This window comes from Narcine bancroftii, chromosome 10 (genome assembly GCF_036971445.1).
Source record: "Narcine bancroftii isolate sNarBan1 chromosome 10, sNarBan1.hap1, whole genome shotgun sequence".
In the NCBI taxonomy this organism is placed as follows: domain Eukaryota; kingdom Metazoa; phylum Chordata; class Chondrichthyes; order Torpediniformes; family Narcinidae; genus Narcine; species Narcine bancroftii.
In genome coordinates, this window is record NC_091478.1 from 7,588,022 (window position 1) to 7,610,624 (window position 22,603).

The window sequence follows — 22,603 nt, forward strand, 5'->3', positions numbered from 1 at the left end:
TTGGTGAGGACAAATTTGGAGTGTTAATTACAATTTTGGTCACCTAACTACGTATCAATAAAATTGAAAGAGTGCATTGAAGTTTTACTAGGATGTTGTTGGGACTTTAAGAACTGTGTTACAGGAAAAGGTTAAACAGATTATTACTTTATTCCCTGGACTGTAGAATGAGGGGAGATTAGAAAGGTATTTAAAATTATGAAGATTCTAGCCAGAGTTAATGTAAGTAAGCGTTTTCCACTGAAGATAGGTGAGATACAAACCAAAGAAGATTGGTTAAGGGTGAAAGGAGAAAGGTTTAAAGGAAACATTAGGGGAAACTTCTTCACACAGAGAGTGGTGGGAGTGTGGAATGAGCAATCATCTGAAGTGGTAAATGCAGACTCAATTTTCATTTTTAAGAATTTGGACAGGTACATGGATTGAAGGGGTATGGAAGGCTATATTCGGGGTGCAGGCACAGTCTAGAAGGGCCAAATTACCAGTTTCAGTGCTGTATTGTTCAATGGTTCTGTGGAATAATATTGCTCTTTAGTTATTGAAGAAATATTTGCTAAAACTTTACACCTTTCTCTGAATTGTAGGGAATGCAATAGACATGGAAATGCCTGCATTTTCAATTTCTTCACATCTTGTGAATGCAGAGGAGAAAAATATCAAAAACCACATATTGCAACAATATACTGTATATTGCTCGAGAGGCAAGAACAAAGTAATGAAATTAAATGGATGAATGAAATGTGTGTTGTTGATGAATACAGTTGAAATATATCAGCACAGCAGATAATTTATTTTTACCTACTGAAGAGAATTAAGAAGATATTGAACGGGGATTGTATAAATTTCTTCACATCTTGTACATGCAGATCAAGCAAGGAAGCTAAAATCACATTTCTGCAACAATAAATATCAGTGGTGGAAATGGAATGAGATAACGATATAAAATAAATCAATGTTGGTGATGAATGCTTTTCAATCAGTAATTCAACAATTAGATAAATCAGATCAGAGCTATGATTTTGCTTGATGCAAAATTTGCATAAATCACTCAACAGCAATTTAAGTTATTCTACTAGTTGGCTTTTCTTAAATGGTGTTCCTTTTTGGATCTCGCCGGGCAATCATGATTTGCAGCTAATAGGTTGCATGGCAACTTAAAAATTGGTTTCTAGAGCCATGAAAGCAGCCTTATAATACACTTTCTTTAATTTATTTCCTTTAAGTGTGAAGGAATATCTAGGTTATGTTTTGCACAGAAGTGACAAAGTTTTGGTTAGAAAATTAGTTTCTGGAATGTGGCGTGAAGAAATCTATCACCGTTTAAGCAGTTTGTTCATTCTTCAGCACATTGCCTTTTTAAAAATAAAAAGTTATTGGTATTCACCATTTTCTGCACAAATATTTGATATGTACATTTATATTAGTAAAGCCACAATCCATAAATGATTATTTGTGATCCAGCAAATATATAATGCATAAAGACCATTGGAATTCTGTGATTGTTGTAAGCAGTAGAGTAAAATCCCTGTTATCCAGAATTCAAGCAACCAGAAAATAAATGGGTAAAAAATATGTAAGTTTAAAATTGGTGTGCTGCACCATTAGTTCTTCATTCACACACACCATGGACTCTCAAGCAACTGGAAAATTTGCTTATCTGGCATCTACCAGTCCCTGTAGATGTTGGATACCAAAATCCTTGATAGTAATTGTTTACGTTTTTTGGGAACAGTGCAGATAATGAGATTAAAGAAGAAATTCACATTTGCGAGCTGAGTCGAACCCCTTGTGTAGAGAAAGGTAGTGAAGAATAGTTAAGTCAAGGAGTGGAACAACCTGCTCACTCATCATTGCTGTACATTCTAGGGCTACAAACGATAGTCTGGTGGACTATTGGCTGGATTAATAATTTGGAGGTCTAGCCACACCAACTGCAGAATTTAAATTTAACTAATTAAATCAACTGGAATTTTGAAAACTAAACTACACGTAATGATGGCCATGACACTAATTGTTACAAAATGCTTTCCTGCAGTGAAATAAATTCATAGACACCATGTGAAGAGCAGTGTGATTGAATCATAACTGCCATCTGTAATGGCTTAGAAGGTCAATTCGGGATAGGGAGTGAATGCTAGTCTGCATGTTGTATATGATTAAGGAAAACATTGTCTGATTCAATCATGCAGTTGACACAACCTCAACACCTTCTGTCATCCCAGGCCACCCTCCTCCTTCAGAAAATATAGCTTTCCCTCTACTGCCTCACCTGCATCTCTTCTATTTCATGTATCATCTGACCCCCCCCCCTCCCGCCCCCATCCACCAGACACAACAAGAATGGGGTTCCGCTCATTTATAGGTATCACTCCATCGGTCTTTGCATCCCACATACCATTTTCCATCATTTCCACCACCAGCAATGTGATCCCACCACCGGACACATCGTCTCCACCCCTTCTCCGCTTTCCCTAAGGATTGCTCTTTCCACAACTCCCTTGTCCACTCATTCCTTCCCACCATTCGCCTACCTAACCCTGTAACCACAAGAACTGCTACACTTGCACTTACACCTCATTACTATCTGGGACCTCAAATAGTCCTTCCTTGTGAAGCAACACTTCACTTGTGAATCGGTAAGTGTTATTTACTGCATCCGGTGCTCCTGATGAGGCCTCCTCTACATCGACTAGATGGAATGCAGAGAGGGAGATCACTGCATGGAGCACTTTCACTCAGTCTGCTGCAACAGCAAGGACCTCCCAATGGCCAATCACTTCAATACCACACACCATTGCCACACTGACATGTCTGTCGACGGCCCTGTGCACTGCCAAATTAAGGCCACCCATAAAATGGAAAAACAACTTTTAGGAACAACTAAATCGATGCTCTCCAACTAGATGGCATCGATATTGACATTGCTAGTCTCTCCCTTTTCCCTCATCCTTCTGTCTCCCTTCCTTTCCCTCAGCTCCCCACCCTCTTCCTTCCCCTATCAGAGTACTGTATTTCTTAATCCACTGCTTCTTCCCCATCACTTAACATAACATAACATAACAATTACAGCACGGAAACAGGCCATTAGGCCCTTCTAGTCCGCACCGAACCAAACTTCTCAGTTTATTTCTCTTCTACCCTCATGTCCACCTCTTACCTGTTAGCCTGTGTTTCTTCCCCTTCATCCCCTCCTCCACTTTTCTATTCAGATGCCAGCCTAATTTTTAGCAATCCTGAAGGCCTGAAGCATTGACTGCCTTTTGCTTTCTATGGATCCTGCATGATCAGCTGAGTTTTCCAGCCCTTTTGTGTACTACTACTTCCCTCTTCACCTGCAGACTGGTAAATCATCAGGTAAATCTAAAGTGAAGGAAGGAAAGTAAATCAAATCAATTGAAATTAAAGAATTTGCATGAATACAAAATGTTTCATGGCTTCTAAATGCGGCTTCTTGCCAGTGAAGTGCTTTTTATGTAATGCCACTGTTGTTTTATGTTAAAAACATAGTTACCAATTAATCTTCTGCAAGGTTTCATGTCTAAAAGTTTTGGCCAAATCACCAGAAGGTCTTCCCTGAAAAGTTCTATGGAATATTTGACTTCCACTTAAGGAGGGAGCAAAGACCTCAGTTTAATTCATCAGCGGAGGCTCATTTCAACCCAGTCTTGTTCATATCAGAAAATCCTGTGCTGAAGACGCTTCAGGAGACAAAAGTACAAATATCTAGCAGATAAAAGTCTCCTGCACTGTCAGAAGTGCCCATTTTCAGTTGATACTTTGTACTTTCTTCTATGGACATGAAAGAACCTTTAGTGATTTTTCTTGAAGTTATTATTTACGTTCAGGCCATATTTATTCCTCAATTTAATTTCTAAACCATTCTGGGATCAGATGCTACATACAGCCCTCTGAGGCCTTCAGCTAAATTTATCCTCCGGGGCTGAGAACTGCTTCCACAACCCTCAAAAAAAACCAGGATGAAACACTGACGATCGGCCAGATCTAGTGCGATCTGATCCAATACCATGTTGAACCTTTCCATGAAGGTATTATTGGCCATACTAGACACAATTCAATGACTGTTTACACAAATTGAGGGAATTTAATGTGGCTCTTTTGCAAATGTTACAATGGATATTGCTGGATACCAAAATAATTGTCCCCCCCCCCCAGTCTGTTGGTGCACTGTGCAACAAGGAAGGAAGATAAAATGTTTTGATTTTTAATTATTTTCAAAATTACCCTAGCTCTGATGGTGTGGTATTATTAATACCACTAGTGCATCTTGGCGCCTCACAGTTTGGCGGGCAGCAACCTCCTTTGAAGAAGACTGCAGAGCCCACCTCACTGACAAAAGGCAAAGGAGGAAAAACCCAACACCCAACCCCAACCAACCAATTTTCCCCTGCAACCGCTGCAATCGTGTCTGCCTGTCCCGCATCGGACTTGTCAGCCACAAACGAGCCTGCAGCTGACGTGGACTTTTTACCCCCTCCATAAATCTTCGTCCGCGAAGCCAAGCCAAAGAGAAGAGATAAGCAAATTAAATTTATAATCCCACTATGGCGAGTTGTGAAAGTAACCAATACATTTGGTTACTTGTAAGCAATTTGTGATGTGATGAGATCCAAAATGGTGTTCTCCCCCTCCCCTCCACGCTGTCAGGCATGTTATTTTTATTTGACTCTTAATGCTCTTTGAATATGGTCTTGAGGCAACAAATAGTTTTCCCCCAATACAATGTGAAAGGAGGGCCAGCTGGCCACAACATGACAAGAAATGAAGGAGGGGAAAATAACTTAGAGAATGTCTGTGCTAGTTGTGAGGAAATCTTATTTATGTAATGAAAATAAAATCTCTGAATTGGTGTTGCAAATAGGGAAAAATCATTTCACTTGTTATTTATAATATGAAACTGATGATCCGGTTTACCAAACTAAGTTGGCAAAAGATATAAGTAACAGCACAGAAGTATAAGCAGAGGACTGGGTATTCAAGTAAAATAATTATTCTCACCGTTAATTTGCAGGCATGTTAATAAAGTAGTCTGAACAAAAATGTACAGACTTCTATTGGATGTCAGTAGCCTTCATTTTTTCTTTATGATATATGGAATAGGTATTGCCAGAAGAAAGTTGTTATGTACTCAGTACTGTATCACACTGTGCAAGTCATAATATTAGTGGCTTCTATTTTGTTTTTGGCACTAGGAGGCACTGCAGCTGTACAAGCCAGATTTTATCTTTCGATCACAAAAGCGTTTGCAGGAGCTTGAAGATAAGTCAAAGCAGAGGAGGGTCCAATTGCATGAATGCACGCTGCAACAAAGGAAAAGAGCACTGGTGCAATCAACGCCATTACCCTCTCCATTTAAAAAACGTCAGTGTACCATACCGCATCCTCTGAGTGGTAGGTTTGCTTCTGCCTGATGTATTGGAGAGAAGATGCAGAATATTGTGCAGAAAAATGGTTTGGTTTTGTTACTTTCCTCAGAAGAGCAAAAATCAATTTGTTCAGAGACATTTGCTTTTGATTTTAAAACTGTCAATCTCTTTTAGTTTTCCCTGTAGGGTAATATGTTTTCATACGGTTTCTGCATGACTGAATTTAGATGATAACATTTACATTTGATAGAACATTTTTCACTCATCTCTACCAAGTGTTACAAAACAGACATCGATAATTAAGTATAAAGGGCCATTTCTGCCCATCAGGTCTGTGCCAGCCCTCTGAATCATCTCATTCCCCCACTAATTTTCTCTGTGGCTACCTCGCCCCACATTCCCATCATTGCCTCCTGATTTTATGAATTGCCAACATTAAAGACTAATTAACCTACCAATCCAGGCTTTATGGGATGTGTGAGGAAATCAGAAATGCTAGTGGTAGCCCATAGGGTTGCAGGAAGAAGAACCCACTCAGGCTACATCAGAGATCAAGATTGAACCCAGGTTGCTGGAGTGATGAGGGAGCGAGTCTCTCAGCAACCACGTTATGATGCATTTAATTATTCCATTTTGGCATGATTTGTAAGTCCCTTCAAAAGGTAAATCCTTAGTCTTAGGAACCACAACATCTTGAAAATGAAAATTTGGATCCACCCAACAGATTAAAATTTAAAATAAGATTGGCCTTTGATTCATTTCTAATTATTCCTAATTAGCTTGTCATTGACCAAAGGTACTGCTGACAGATCGTATAGAATAAACTAATATTTCTTACTGCTTGTGACTTTGTATATGTACAGTACATTGGGGCAATGATATAAAAATAATGTATGAGAAATGGGCTTGGTTTTTTACAGTGTAGCTGAAGGATTGCTGCATTGTGAGTTTTACATTTCACAAATTAAGAATTGCTAACTGGATTAATTCTTTCATGGTTGAGCATTCTTTAAGTTTATTGTAAGTTCTCAACCAGCATTGAGGAAAGGAATATGTTAAAGAATTCAGTACATTTGGAACTCCCATTAAAGAGGAAGTTAATTTTCTTAGCAGGAAGACTATTGGAGGCATCAAGTCATAAAGACAGCCAATGTGCCTCATTCCAAAGCAATCTGGACAAAGAACTTAGCGTTCAATGACAAAAATATGGTGAAGCTCCTTCCTGTGGAACATGGCAGGTTTGCTTTGCTTGACTGCTGAGGGCAAATCTTGCAGAGAGATTGATGACACCTTATAATCTTCAGAGAAATTAACAGGAGATGATCAACAAACTCATAAATTTCAGAAAATTGATCAAGTAAATGTCCTATTTATTCAAAGTGGAAACATGTCAGGGAGTGATCTTTATTGTGCTTTCGCCCCACCTACAGTGCAATCTAACAATATACATATACTCCTGCTGCAAAGGGAAAACTTCTTAGAATTACCTCAATATAAAGTACAGGGAAAGATTATTTGATCCGAGCAGTATATGGAGCTGATTATGCACCACTTGATCTTCCTTCCATTCTTTATCATCTAATTCTATCACGAAATCCAATATTCCCTTTTGCTTTATTTTTTTCTAGCTTCCTTTTAACTGCATCCATAATAGTTGCCTCAACTTCTCTCCATAAAAATGAATTCTACATTCTTGCCGCTCTCTGGATAAAGGCATTTCTTCTAAATTCCCTACCTGATATCTTGCTGAATACTTTGGATTGAATGACCTTCACTGATTTTTCAATAAAGGGGAAGTACTCTGTTCAGTTATTCTTCATCCTTTCTCAGCTTCATCTTTCTTCATATATTTTACTGAGTGTTGCATCATTTTATAAATCAATAGGTGCACCCTTTCAATGTCTCCATTTCCTTTTTAATAATTTTGGAGCCAAATCAATAAAGAAACAAAACACAGAAGTCCGCAGATGCTGTGATTGTAGTCAAAATATCGAAATGCTGGAGGGACTCAGCCAGTCTCGTAGCACAGCACCCATAGGAGGTAAAGAGATATTTTGGACCTGAGCCCGACCTTGAGAAAGGTTGCAAAACCAGCTGAGTTCCTCCAGCATTTCTGTGCTTTGAAACCAATATAGAAACCTTGCTGCAACGTTGATTTTCCAATGAGGCAACCAGCAGCTGTGCTGATTACCTTGAGGAATACCAGCTCCAGCATCGCTCAAATAAAAACATCCCAATCACTTCTACTCCTGGCCATGTTCCCTACTTTGACCTCCTCCCTTTCTGGCCCCGTCTCTGTGTAAACCCAGAAAATGTTTCTGAGTGCCTTTCTCCCAAATAATGCACATGGCTTCCCACCTCAACCCTGATCCATTATAAGGCCGAAATGTTCGTTTTCCAAACCATTGTGATGCAACTCAGTCACTTACTATGTTGTGGAGCGCTATTAGCCAGAATCAGACACACACAAAGATAAAGACTGTACAACAGGCTTTAATCCACAAAGACTTCCACAAAGCCAGGCTGGCTGTGGCTGCAGCAACTCTGAGTGAGGCCTTGGGAGGTTTATATCCCGGAGGGTGATTGACACCCAACCGGGTGGGGCTTGATCCATTCAGGCTAACTGATTGACAGCGGGCCAGGTGTTGTCCTGTCCCCTTACACTCCTGCAGGTACAGAGGTTGCCCTCTGCAGTAGGCCTGTGGTGTACCACCACATATGTAACTGTCCTTTGCTGGTGGCAATTACATTGCGATGAAGTGTGAATTCCAGAAGCAAGTACTTCTGAATCTTCACACTTTTAGCACAGAGTTAGGGTTAGGCAAACACATTGTGAGTAAATGCCTGAAAATTGAGGTTTCAGAACTTGTGAATAGGCAAATATGCTTAGGCTAGCACATTGTCAGTTCATCAAAAAATTTCAGCAATAGTTATTCAGAAGCTTCCATTCCAATTTAACACAATTTTAAAGTAAGAAACAAATCAGTACTATTATTTGTTTGAAGAAATGGTACAATAATGGAAATCTGGGAAGCAGATCAACATGTTCCTGACAATGATTCTTCACATGACATTTCATTTTGTAAGAACAAAATAAAGACTGTATTTGATGGCATATTAGGAATGTTCTTTAATTTTTAGTAGTGTCCACCGAATGCCTGTGCAAATATAAACTTGAAATTGTTTCAAGATCATTTTGGCATAGCCTACCTCTCACAGCTAATAAAACTACTCTAGACCCAATTGTTAGTGAAATATTTTGCTTGAGAAAAATTGTCTTTGGCCCATTTCCTTTGGAGTTCTGAAACCGTGTACATCATGAGTCAATGAGGTACAATTAAAATGGTGGATTTCAACCTTTTTCTTTCCACTCACATACCACCTTAAGTAATCCCTTACTAATCACAGAGCACTTATGGCCTAGGGAATACTTAAAGTGGAATGTGAGTTTAAAGGGAGAGTTTGAAAACCACTGGACTATTGGAATGATGTTTTGGCACAGACTAAAAGGGCTGAATGGGCTGTTTTCTGTGCTGTGGTTTTTTTTATATAGTCTTATAATTTCAACTTTGCATATGAGATCTTGGAGATATTTTTGAGCTTTTTTTGGGGAAAAGAAGTGGGTCTTGTATGCTATCAAATACAGATCAGTACATATTTGAGGTGTTGATATTAAGGCAGATTAACAAATATATCACATTCCCTGAGAGCATTCAATTAAAAATGTACATTAGACACACCATACTGGTTGGTACCACCATTAGTAATACCAGGTGCAGTAGGTTTGTTGCCTGGGGAACAATCTTCATTTTGAATTCAATAAGCATTTCATTACATTGAAAATCCTGAAAATAAAAATCATGAAATATACTTGAAATCAAAGGAAGCCTCAGAATCTCAGCTCTCCAAATCAAGAATAAAAGACAGTTTATGGAAAATGACCTTGAAAATTCTGAAAAGAAATCTATTAAGTGTTTAGCATTTCAACAACCATGTTTCTCTGCAGTTGGATGCAGTCCCTGCTCAGCTTCTGTTTATAATTTATGTGGTGACTGATTTCATCCAGAATTGGAGCTAAATGTTCATTATTCAGATTTGAATCTTGTTAAATAAATATGAATCCCTAAGGAAACTAATGATGACAATTGAAAATTGCAATTGAGGGTACCACAAAAGATGCACTGTTTCATTTACTGGTCTACCCCCTAGACTTCACTGTAAACAATTTTAATGTAGATTGTAAAATCTACAGTTATGTTTTACTTGCAAAGTACAGGACCAATCCTTGTTTTCCTCATAAAATGAATAAAAAGAAATGTTGTGAAATTTCAAATCAAGTTGTTAGTTTCAGCGATGTGTGACCTCTTCTCCAGCTGACCTTTTCAAAAACACTCACTGAATTCTCATTGGGACGTCTGTATATTTACTAAGTTGTGATTCACAAAGTCATCTACTATGAGCCAGGCACACATAAGCTGGAGTCTAGAGCAAAATATTAACGAAGAGAAGGGCTCAGACCCAAAATGTCAGTAATACTGTAAATCTTTACCTCCTATGGATTCTGTGAGACTTGCTGAGTTTCTCCAGCATTTCTGTTTTTACAAAATACGAACCAACTCCAGCAGATTGTGTTGAGATCCACTGTGAGTTTTGGAATGATCTGTGGACCTTCAATATGACACCCAAAAATGCATATGTAGCATAAACAGTGCTCTTTAAATTGATACAAAGCTTAAGTTCAACGTTTCCAGTAGATTTGCTAGATATTGTATTCTATTTGTGCTATTTGGAATGCAACATTTTTGTAAATATAGCAAAAGAAAATTTTTTTTTTTTCATTTTAATCAGCTATCAAACAATAGAATTACACAACCATGAGTCAGTTTCTATGTGAAGTACATTCATGGAGTAGATCCTGATGTCAGGTTCTCTGTGCATTTGGAATGGCTTCCAAGAGCATGCAACTGTATCCAAACATATTTCAAAATGCACACGTGTGACCTGCACCTAAAAGAAGAGATTGCAGAGCAGATCCCGAACTAACCAAGTTCACTGCCCTTGCCCGCTCTCACCCTACCTACTGATCTGCTATCTCACATAACCAGAAATACTCGCGAGCACTTTTTTCCAAATACTGATCTCCATCTCCCAAGTGACACACTGCCTTGACTGCTAATCCAAACACTCAACCTCCAATCACATCCACCAACATAACTACTAGCGCCCATTAGACCACTGATCCCACTTCCTCCCATTATCGTGAGCAGCTCAATTCCCCAACGATGTACCCCGATTGCTCTGCCTAAGGAAGGGAAATATTATTGGTCTGCCACCCAGCAAAATCTATGCAGATCTTGAAGAATTTCTAAGCTGTACAGTTTTGAAGAAAAATTAATTCAGGAGGAATATTGCGAATAGAAAAACATGGAAGATTTACTACTCAATAAATTCTAGGACACTGAAGTGAAATCAAAGATAGCTGAAGTTTATAATTGATTAGAGCTGACACGGTTCCCAGTTCCATAACTGTAAGATGACCGAACCATTTCAAAACTTGGCCTGCTGCAAAAATGTAAATTCTTCTTGTATTCATCCACTTCAAAATGACAGAAATTTTGCCAAAACTTATTCATCATATTAATCACTGTTTGATTTATGATTTAATTTCCTCTTGTTTTTAGAATCTAATTTATTTGTTGCCTTCAATTTGATATTTTTATGTTTTTTTTAACTGTTTGTCTTGCTGCAGGTAACACAGAGATGTCTTTGTGAACGCTATCGATCTTATTCTAATATTAATCAAAACGATGTACATTCTTATCTCTATTTCTTTTCTAACAAATAGCCTATCTACATTTAATCCTCATCAGGCAGGAAATCTATGTCATCCTCATTAGCAAAGGACCCTTGAATCTTGAACAATTATTGGACAGAAATTGTATTTGCATTTTTCAAATGTTACAATTGTATAAAATCTGATTCTTTGTCAAGAATAAAATCTCTCTATTTCTAGATAATCTATACAAGCCAAAGGAGAGGATGATTCCAGAAAAGGAAATGCAGATGAGGTCCAAAAGGTAATTTGAAACCATTCTTGAAAGGTTTTTAAGACAATGTAGGTACAATTTCTTGGCTAAAACTATCCATTCATGTTCACAATTGCCAGATTTTCAATGGCAAAGAGAATTGTGATTCAGAAGGCTGGCAAGTTAACAATAAATTTGCACATTTCTGATTCTCTTTCAGTGTGACTTATCCTTAATTAAACCTATCACATGTACACCACCTAATCTTCCTTTTGAGCATATATGTTTTAAATGCTAAAACCTCTATTGGATAACTAAAAACTTACAAATCTTACACAGCTATAACAATGTTGGTAAATGTAAGATTCTTAAACCTTACAAATGACCATCAAAAATATGCCTGTCTGAAAATTATCTTGAAATCTCCTGCATTGTTCACCGAATTGAACTCCAGTTTGATCACTTGCCCCCGGCAGAGCAGGGAGTATTCTGCAGTACTGCAATACTGACTCCTATTTTGCACCATGTTCCATCCCTGAGTGTTTCGAAATAATGTTATAACCTTGTTGCTTTCCTTTATTTAATCTGAGCTGAATTCAGCACTGAGTAGCACACTGCTTATGGAGACCTTGTAGGGGAGGAGAAAGTTATCTGTAAATGCCTCCTTCTTATTTGGAAGAGATGAGAATACTCCAGATCTGACATCAGTTTCCTTTCCTCTGGGAGAATCCCTGGATATAGTTGGTGTCTTCTGAAATGGAAATTTGTGATCCTCTTAGCAAAATCCCATAAACTGGTATTGTATTTTGTATATTCCTAGACTGTGCAAACCACTGGACCAAATAAGCAGAGCTTAGTGTCTGCGGAAATTTATCCACGAGAATGTTGGAGAAATGCTTGGTCTGCCTTTTTGTTCAGTTTCCATGAATATAAGTTCTTCTGATAAGTTTATTCATGGTGAAACTGATTATGGAGGAAGTGATAATTACTTCACCCAAAGCTATTTGACCTAAATTGCTATAATTGAACAGTGTGTCATTGTGTTAATGTGCTTTATTTATTTTTCATTTTGAAATAGATTATTTATTTGTATGATGTAAAGGAGAGAGATAACCGAGGAGGTGGTATGGTTCAGCAATTAATATTCCTGTAATGAAATACATACTCTTGGGCATAACATTTTAAATTGCATGACATCAGCAAACCACTCCATCAATGTTAACAATAAAAAGCCAAGGCAACCTAGCCCTCTGTTAGATATCCTTAAAGATGTTAAATCACAAAATTCTGCATGTAAAACTTGAGCCAATCATTTGAATTGGGGGAACATCAGAAAAAATTGTTTTCCATACCCATTTAAATCTAACTTCAAAAGCTTTCCTGAAAGCCTGTAAATCTACATTAGGGTTTTTCAATTCAATTGGTTAAAAAGATTACTATTTCATGTCATGCTCACACATGCCAACTAAGTGAGGATTGGAACAGATTGTAGAAAATAGTGATTAAAAAATGCACAAAAATGTTGTGGGAAAAATGTCAGCTTGGTGAATAAGCACAAGTTCCTAAAACCCTGATGGAAGAAACTGGGCTATTATTTTGATTGGGGTGGATTACCTGAAAGATGGTTGAAAAGGATAAGGTTTATAATTTGAAAGGTGAAGAATTGGGAATATATGAATTAGGAGCAGGTTTAGGCTATTTGGCTCCTCAAACCTGCTCCATCATTTAATCAGATGGCTGATCTGATGTCACCTCAACTTCACATTCTCATTAACCCTCAGGGCATCTTACACAAGACCTCCTGAGTCCCTCTGCACTTCCAATTTCCAAACTTGTTGCCTGTTTCAGATCAAGCAGAAACTCTGCGATTATGCACATTGATTTCATTTGTTCGCCTTTACGAAATGGGTTTTGAATGGGCTTTTGCTTTAATGAAAATAGCCTTCAATAGTAGTGAATGGGTCTTTGCTTTACACCACTTTGGCTTATGAAAGGTTTCTTCGGAACACTCTTGTTTTGTAAAGCGGGGCATATCAGTGTAACTGTTTCAGTTGAAATTATTACCTTGTAAATTGCCTCAAGATTGTGTATTATTTTATTTTCTATGTTAATTTAAAATCAATGAACATAAATAGTTTACAAATCTGACTGAGAATCAACTTAAGTACAACTTAGTTGTAAATGAATTGCTAATAATACAATTATTTAGGTAAAACATTGAAATTAAGGACAGAATATAGTCCACTGTAAACAGCTTCAAAATCCATATCTTAGAATTGACTCCTATATTCCTAATAAGCATGCTTTGCTTCTTGCAAATATTCTATTTTAATTATCTGTCTATTAATCTATTTATTGAATCCTTCGGTAAAGGATATCTCTGTACAGGGCATCACGATGTATTGATGAATTCACCAACTGGAATCTAGAGAAAATCATGGACATTTCTTTTGAGCCTGTCAAATTGGCCTAGACTTTCCTGAACGGGGAACCCCCATTCAACTGCTCTTACACTCTGCTCTAGTGAACCTCACATAGTTCTAATGTCACATTGAATTTGCTGAATTGACATGGAGTGTCTGCATAGTAATATTGTTTTCTTTTAATACTTTGGCTTGGCTTCGCGGACGAAGATTTATGGAGGGGTATGTCCACATCTGCTGCAGGCTCGTTGGTGACTGACAAGTTCGATGCGGGACAGGCAGGCGCGGTTGCAGCGGTTGCAAGGGAAAATTGGTGGGTTGGGGTTGGGTGTTGGGTTTTTCCTTCTTTGTCTTTTGTCAGTGAGGTGGGCTCTGCGGTCTTCTTCAAAGGAGGTTGCTGCCCGCCGAACTGTGAGGCACCAAGATGCACGGTTGAAGGCGATATCAGCCCACTGGCGGTGGTCAGTGTGGCAGGCACCAAGAGATTTCTTTAAGCAGTCCTTGTACCTCTTTGGTGCACCTCTGTCTCGGTAGCCAGTGGAGAGCTCGCCATAGAACACGATCTTGGGAAGGCGATGGTCCTCCATTCTGGAGACGTGACCCACCCAGTGCAGTTGGGTCTTCAGCAGCATGGATTCGATGCTTGCGGACTCTGCCAGCTCGAGTACTTCGATGTTGGAGATGAAGTCATTCCAATGAATGTTGAGGATGGAGCGGAGACAGCGCTGATGGAAGCGTTCTAAGAGCCGTAGGTGATGCCGGTAGAGGATCCATGATTCGGAGCCGAACAGGAGCGTGGGTATGACGACAGCTCTGTAACGCTGATCTTTGTGTGTTTCTTCAGGTGGTTATTTTTCCAGACTCTTTCTTCAGGTGGTTTTTCTTCCAGACTATGCATGGCTTAAATGTACAAATTAATTGATTGTGAAAATATTATCTTGTCAATAGAGAAAAAATATTTTAAATCACAAAGACAAATAGTATTTTAGTCTATACAGAATTAATTTAACTAATATACTATGAGTTCAGCCAATAAACAGCCAGAGTGTGCAAATCAATCCAAGTTGAAGATGTAATCCTTTCATCAATAATATGGAAACAAGCAACTCATCAAAAGAATAGAAAAGTTTGGGATGTCCTGAAACAATGAAAGTCTTTTTTTCAAGCTTAAAATGAGAATGAAAATGTACTGTATTTGGGCTTAAGTGTGGGGAAATCAGAGGAGTGTGATTGGAAATGTCTGAGGAGCAAGTTATACACGAAAAAAAAACATGAACATGCTGCAGAAAAAAATGTTAAATGAATTATGATCATTGAAGAATGGATAAAATATTTAATTATGACCACAACGTCAATAAACTGAGGGTTATTGAAGTCACACTCACAATCAAATGAAACAGAACTATATCATATCAAATTTAAATGCTTAATTACTTGCTCTCTTTTCCCAATGATTTCAATTTTCTCCCTGTATATACTTCATGACACAATAGAATTGCATAAAGGATTATAACTTCTAATAACTGCTTTAATTTAAAAATTGTATGTCAGAATTTATAACAAGCTGCCAGAGGTGAAAAAGAAAAAGGAAGAAGAAAAGAAGAAAGTTATTTCTCAAACAAATCGATTGAGAGCTATGGTTTACAAAAAGGTACAACAACCAATTGGTACAACAACCAATTACTCATCAATATCCACTTAAATGTTCGTGGTATTGCATTGCTTAATGCTGTTAACTTTTTCTCATTCTTCCCAGAAGTTGCTTGACAAAATACTTCAGAAGCAATGACAATTTTCAGAAAGCATCATGAAGAACTTTTACTGAGGCTACCAGAAAAATTATATAATTGAAGCCACTGCAATTTATAAAATTCTAATGTCTGAAATTCTACAACTTTTAAAGCTTTCATATTTAATTTATTTTTTTCAAAGGTTTGCATTGAGGTTTATGTTTTGAAAAGGTTTGTTCATTATTTATGAAAATGCTTCCACCTCAGTCCATTGCACAAACTTCAATTCAAGTTTAGTGATTCAGGATTTTATTGTTTATCCATTGGAATGAAGTTCAACTACATATCTTGTTTACTAATTTATTAGTTGGAACCAGAAATATAGCACATTTCTTGTTTGTCTCAGAGTTAGGTTTAAAATTCTCTGGGTGTTCTCCCTCACCCCCTTAAACATAGCTATCTAACTAAATTCATGAGGAAAAAGGTCTATAGAATATTTACATAGTCTATTAATATGAAAACAAATATTATCAGGATATACATGTCTTAAATATTCTGGTGGAAGCAGCTCCTGGTACAGCAGAAGTCTAAAAATTGTTATTGAAAAATCCGGATTCTCAGAAGGTCCAGATTTCTGGCATCTAGATTTTTTTACTTCTACTTCGAGGCTTCTGTTTGATTGTAAGCAAGGCACAGGCTGGACTACTGTTTCATCCTAAGGCAGGAATGGATCCGAGTTCTCTTGCAGTAAAAACACAAAATACTGGAGAAGCTCAACAGGTCAAACAGAGTCTTTTATGTAGCAAAAGTAAAGATACAGAACCGACGTTTCAGGCTTGAGCTCTAAATCAAAGTATCTTGTTATCTTGCATGTTATTGACCATGTCTTGAAATTGGAATGTCTTTGGAATATATTTGAAATTAAATTTAATTTCAACATGCTTCTGGCTACTGAAACCAGTGCTGCCCAATTAACCTACCAAAACCACATGCTTTTGGAGGGTGCCAGGGAAAACCTATGTAGATCACAGGGAGCCAGTGGTGGATTCGAACCCATGTCGCTGGCTCTGTAATAGGTTTGTTCTAACCACTATGCTAACTGTGTCGACCACATTTATTGTGGAAAGGGCTCCTCTCACCCATATTTAGTGAATTCAGAATTTTTTTGCATGGACGTGATCATTGACTTTGTGTTTATTATGAATTAGCACTTTGAATGAAAAAGTAGACCTGCAGAATTTAAACGCCTCATGAACAACCCTGCAAACGGATGGATCTGTGGGTACATCGAGAGGACACGGCAAAAATTACCTCTCTGGCCCAATACCACCAAAGGTGAATGAAATTAGATTATCCACCCCTAAACAGGCCGTAGAGCAAATTCAGTGTAAAATTGGAAGAATGATATGAAGTATAGATACAATCCTTCCAATAATGACATCCAATCTAATGCAGAATACCCAGCCGAGAACAAATATTTTGGATTTGCTATTCCTTTCACTTTTTTTGAAAAAATGCACGCGGCTTTTCTGAAAAAAAAATCAAACCTTTTTGAAATCTTGTGTCGTTGAGATCATGTGCTGAAGCAGTGCAGTCTTCACTAATAGTGTAAATTATCTTGTGCAATAAATAATAATTTTACTTACTATAAATGGAATTTAGTACAGTCTAGCTAGTTATAAATTATCAGGCAGATTCACATGTAGAATGGAAATTTTCAACAATCTATATGACTAAATAATTTAAAAATGAATGACTAATGAAAATAAATAATAAATTTAGTTCTCTATTTGAAGGGACTGAGTTCAAAATTTATCAATTTTTAATAATATTGAATAGGATTAAATCTTGTTGATATTCCAAAGTTTCTTTTTGTATTTACATCTGACACACTATGAATAGATTTTATTTGTCCTTAGTATCTAATGAACATTTGTTAAATAATATCAGAATTTGCATTACTTTTGGGGTCAGAAGATTATTTGAGTGCTAAAAAGATAAAATGAAGATTGGACCAAGTTTGGATTTGCATGCTTTTCTTAATAATATCCAGTGTTCATCTGGAGAATGATTCATTGAATAAAAAATGTTATTCTACCACATTCATGCTTGTTTAGCATATAAATTATTATAGATGCAGGCATTGCAAAATTGAGTGAGCCATGTTTTTTGGCAACTTGAGTCTTAGTCAATTTTTTGCCTCTTAAAGAAACATTGTGCAGTAAATGCGTGTGAGACATTGGCTTTAAAATTGAAAACACTCTCCTTTCCCCATTACTAGATCCCTGTATGTACTTGATTTATATCTGTTCATTAAAAGTACACTGATTTCCATGACTGTCTTAGCCAAACTATAGTTCATGCCCTTGGTAAAGCTAAAGGTTCCATTATTGTCATACTACATTTAGAATGTCCAGCACCCCTCACAGAAATGAGGCCCCAGCAAGGAACAAACTCGCATCCCTTGGTTTACAAGACCAGTGCTCTAACCGCTGAGTTATCGGAGCAGGGCCAAGGAGGATCAAAGAGATTCCTTAGGCATTTTATGTACCACATTAAAGCAAGAGGGTAGCCAGGGATAGGATAGAACCACTTGAGGACAAATGAGGGGATTTATGCTTGGAAGGTGGAGGAAGTGGGCAAGCTCCTAAATAAGTACTACATCAGTACTCACCAACAAAAATGAGGATTGTGAGATCATGGAGAGGTATGCCAATATTCTAAGGCATTTTGATATCAAGAAGGAGGATGTGTTGAAACATTAAAATTAAAATGAATGTGGCCATGTTGTTGGATAGGATCTCTGCCAGATAATTGAGAGAACTGGAAGAGATGCAGGGACCTCGTCAGAGATCTTTGTGTCCTCTTTAACCAGAGGTGAGGTGCCATAAGACTGGAGAATAGTCAATGTTGTTGTCTGCTTAAGAAAGGCAATAGAAACAAATCAGAAATGTGAAGGTTGTAGGGAAATTATTGAGGAAGATTCTTAGGAGTAGCATTTACTCACATCTGAAAAAACATGAACTAATTGGGGATAGTCAGCATGTCTTTGTGAAAGGGAGGTCATGTCTTACAAAGCTGATTGAGTCTTTTGAGCAAGCGATGAGGAAAAATTAAAGAGGGTAGGGCAGTAGGTGTTGTGTAAATGGACTTCAACAAAGCACTTAACATTTTCTATAGAAAGTCAATCCAGAAGATCGGGGCACATAGAATTCACGAGTCTTGGTAAATTGGATTCAAAATTCACAGGGGGTGGAAGGGTGTTATTCTAACCAGTGATTTTCCACAGCAATTAGTGCTGGGATGACTTTTCCTTGTGATTTTGTTGAAAATGTCGGAGGACTGGTGGATTGTTGGTAGTGGTTTTGAGTTTTTTTGGACTCCGGAATATAACTCATGAAGGATCTTTTGTGAAGTTTCTCAAACTAACATCAAATCAAACTGTAGAATGGGTCACATTTACCAGATTTGTTGAATGTAACAATATTCCTAGGGTGCTGTTGGATGTGAAGTTATGTACTGCATATCAGCAGTTTGAAATGGAATTTAGTAGATGTAACATTTCCATGAAATTGTGAAAACCTAACACAACAGGTTATTGTGTATGAAAGGAGAAGTAGGCCATGGGTTATCATCTGAGATGTTCTGCAGCACCAAAATATGCTGCACAAGTTTAGGAAAATCCTTCCTCATGGGCAGTCTTTCGGTATTGAGGATGATTTTTTTCCCTTCCCCCTTTCCGGTTTTATGGTTTCTGAGGCCAATGTGGAAATTAATGACACTTCCACAAAAGGGGTAGGAGGTAAACTGATGGGGTAGTTTGTGAGGCGGTTGGATCCTTCAGCCTTACCCAGGGCCTCAGGAAGTGCTATAAGTAGTGTCAACAATTATGAACAAGAGAAAATCATGGAAGATGTAGCAAAACTATGCAATGGATAAAGATAAATAAGGTGTTCCCTGCGTACTGCAGCTCCCCACACCTCAGCCGCCCACCCATCGGTGCTCCCAATGACTCCAGTGCCTGCAAAACTCATGGTTTTAATTATATTGAGTTAAATTGCAATGGCCATGCTGTAGTAAATAGCATTGGAACAGTTGCAGGTGTGAATGGTACTAGAATAAAGAAGGGCTTGAATTGGAAGAGAAAAATAATCAGACCAAGAGAGTCACAGTTTACAAGTCTAAAGAAATATGAGGGAGGGAAAAAACTTTGCAATCATTAGGAGTCTCTTTTTCCCCCAAATACACTGAATGAAAATTTGGCTTATAGTCCTTGGTCAGCAGTACCCATCCAGAAGAAAATAGTAAAAATGGTGTCCTCTGCTGAATAAGAGCAGGAGGAGAAAACTAACAATTATTCAAAGAAGCAGAGAAAAAGATAGAGAAACTGGTGTGAAAAACAGTGGTCTCCAGATCAAATATTTTGCTTCTGCGCTCAGTTTCCAGTGACTTTCCAGGAGCTGAAATTAATGGGCAGAAAATCACAGACAGGCAAATGAAGAAGTGATAAGGCCCTGTCTTCAGATTTATTGTCAGAGAACATAATAACATCACAAACAACCCTGAGATTCTTTTTTTTCTGTGGGCGAGGCAGAATCACCACTATTTGTAATGCAAAAAAGTGAACACAGCATATACATGTAAACAAATAAAGAACTGTAAGCAGATAATGAATGTAAACAAACTGACTGTGTAATAGAGTGAGAATAAAAAAAATCAATAAAGCGATAAAGTAAGAGTCCTTAAATGAGTCCCTGATTGAGTTTTATTGAGGAGTTTGATGGTGGAGAGGTAGCAGCTGTTCCTGAACCTGGTGGTGCGAATCTTGTGGCAGTAACGAGAACAGCGTGTGCTGGGTGGTGTCGATCCTTGATGATTGCTGCTACTCTCCGACGGCAGGGTTCCCTGCAGATGTTCTTGATATTGGGGAGGGTTTTGTCTATAATGTCTTGGGCTGTGAACACTACCTTTTGGGGGGAATTTACACTCAGGAGTATTGAGGACCCCGTGCCAGACCTTGATGTAGCTGGTCAGCACACTTTCCACCACACATCTGTAGAAATTTTCATACTAAACCTCCGCAAACTCCTGAGGAAATAGAGGCACGGACATTCTCTTGTCACAATACCATTAGTGTGTTGGGTCCAGAAAAGGTCCTCCGAGAGAATGACTCCCAAGAACTTAAATGTGCTCACCCTCTCCACCTCTGATCCCCCAATGATCACTGGACTGTACACCTTTGGCTTTCCCTTCCTGAAGTGAACAATCAGCTCCTTAGTTTTGGTGAGATTGAGTGAAGGTTGTTGTTGCTGCACCATTCAGCCAAGTTTTCAATCTCCCTCCTGTACGCTGACTCATCCCCTTCCTTTTTACCACCCACTACCATAGTATTGTCGGCAAATTTGTAGAGGTGTTATTGTCGAACCGAGCCCCATAGTCATAGGTGTAAAGTGAGGAGAGCAGGAACTAAGAACGCAGCCCTGTGGTGCTCTGGTTCTGAGGGAGATTGTGGAGGAGAAGTTCTTAACAATCTTCACTGATTGTGGACTAGAGGTGAGGAAATCCATGATCCAGTTACGCAGTGGGGTGTTAACTCCCATGTCTTGGAGTTTGCTGATCAATTTTGAGGGGACCATGGTGTTAAATGCCAAACTGTAGTCAATAAAGAACAAGTTGGTGAATGCTTCCTTATTATCCAGGTGTTCCAGGGCTTTGCGTGGAGCCTGTGAGAAGACATCCGCTTTAGACCTGTTGCTACGATAGGCGAACTGTACATCCTTGAACATGTGCATTGTCCTAAGTGATTTGTTGGTGAATAAAAGATTAGTTTGAAATCTTTATTGCACTGAACTATGAAACAACTGAATTACAATAAACATAATTGGATCCAACACATTTTCTTTGTATTTTCAGCTGCCTAATCCAAGGAGAATACAAAGATACATACACTATACCAACACATACTGTGAAGAGAAATGTCTGTACATAATCAGATTTCTTTCATAAAATCCAAAAACTTAATTGGTTCAGTTTTTCATTCTTAGAAATAGTTTCAGACATAATGTACACTTCTGGCAACCATTACCATGAGGTAATTGAAATTACATCAGTCTATTGTTTGGCCTGTCAGAGTAATGGAAATTACCTTGACAGGATGTGTAAGATTCAGTTTTATGAACTGATCCATCTGTCAATTGATGAACTTCAGAGTTGGCAGAGCCCTCTTCCCCCCAAAATTCTCTTATTTGTCTGACTTAGCATTGCATTTTCTGAGTGAACTCAGACATCAAATAATGAAATGAATATATGTGATAACTGTAGTATTTTAATGAAGTAGAAACAAAATACCGATGTCATGGTCAATAGTGTGTAAAGAAATTAGAAACCAAGTCCAATTCAACAATGGTAGTAAAATGAAATGAGGTGCCTTGCTGCCCACATCATTGTTGGATTGGTTTTATATGTCTGCCTGTCTACTTTTCTGCTAAGCAAATATATTTGGGCATAAAAAGCCATCCAGCATGGTGCGTGTATTCCTGCCTCTACATTAGTTTCCGTTACTCCTCGGTAACGTGTTACCTAGTATTGCCAAATAACGAGACATTATAAGAGGTCTGTCTCATTTCAATAACTTTGGCTCATGTATTAATCTAACCCAGCTGTGGCACAGAACACAGATCCTTGCATGCCTTTTTAAAGACTGCAATATGGTTTCAGTTACTGGATTTATTGGATTCGCCTTATAATAATTGGCTGAATTGGTGCTTTAGTCCACTGGCAATAATCATTTGCTGTAGCGTTAGACTGAAATGTGCCAAGTATGCATTGCACAAGTTTGAATATCTTTAACACCAAAGCTGGATTGTTTTCATCTGTCAACATCAGGGTGGTAAAATTAACCACATTCTGAATACCTTAGCAAAAATGTCTTCAGGAAAATAACGTTTTTTTTTAACTTTCTACATAACAGATCGATACCCTTATTTTCACAAAATAACGAAACTGTGGTAAGAGGTTTTGTCATTTATTTCCTTCACATA

At 38.0% G+C, this 22,603-nt stretch overlaps 1 protein-coding gene across 14 annotated transcripts in view; it reads left to right on the forward strand.

Annotated features, from left to right (window-relative positions):
* The window catches only part of c10h10orf90 (chromosome 10 C10orf90 homolog), a 184,209-nt gene extending 163,899 nt beyond the window's left edge, over positions 1–20,310 (forward strand). For 11 of the 14 annotated variants that reach the window (XM_069899683.1, XM_069899686.1, XM_069899681.1 and 8 more), the window contains 4 exons: positions 5,211–5,409; positions 11,398–11,461; positions 15,385–15,484; positions 15,590–20,310. In XM_069899683.1, the coding sequence (XP_069755784.1) occupies positions 5,211–5,409; positions 11,398–11,461; positions 15,385–15,484; positions 15,590–15,622 (396 nt within the window). In that variant the 3' untranslated portion in view covers positions 15,623–20,310. Of the gene's footprint in view, positions 1–584; positions 708–5,210; positions 5,410–11,397; positions 11,462–15,384; positions 15,485–15,589 lie in introns of those variants that run through there. The other 3 variants (XM_069899690.1, XM_069899691.1, XM_069899692.1) reach the window with 3 other exon arrangements.
* Positions 20,311–22,603: the final 2,293 nt, after the last annotated feature.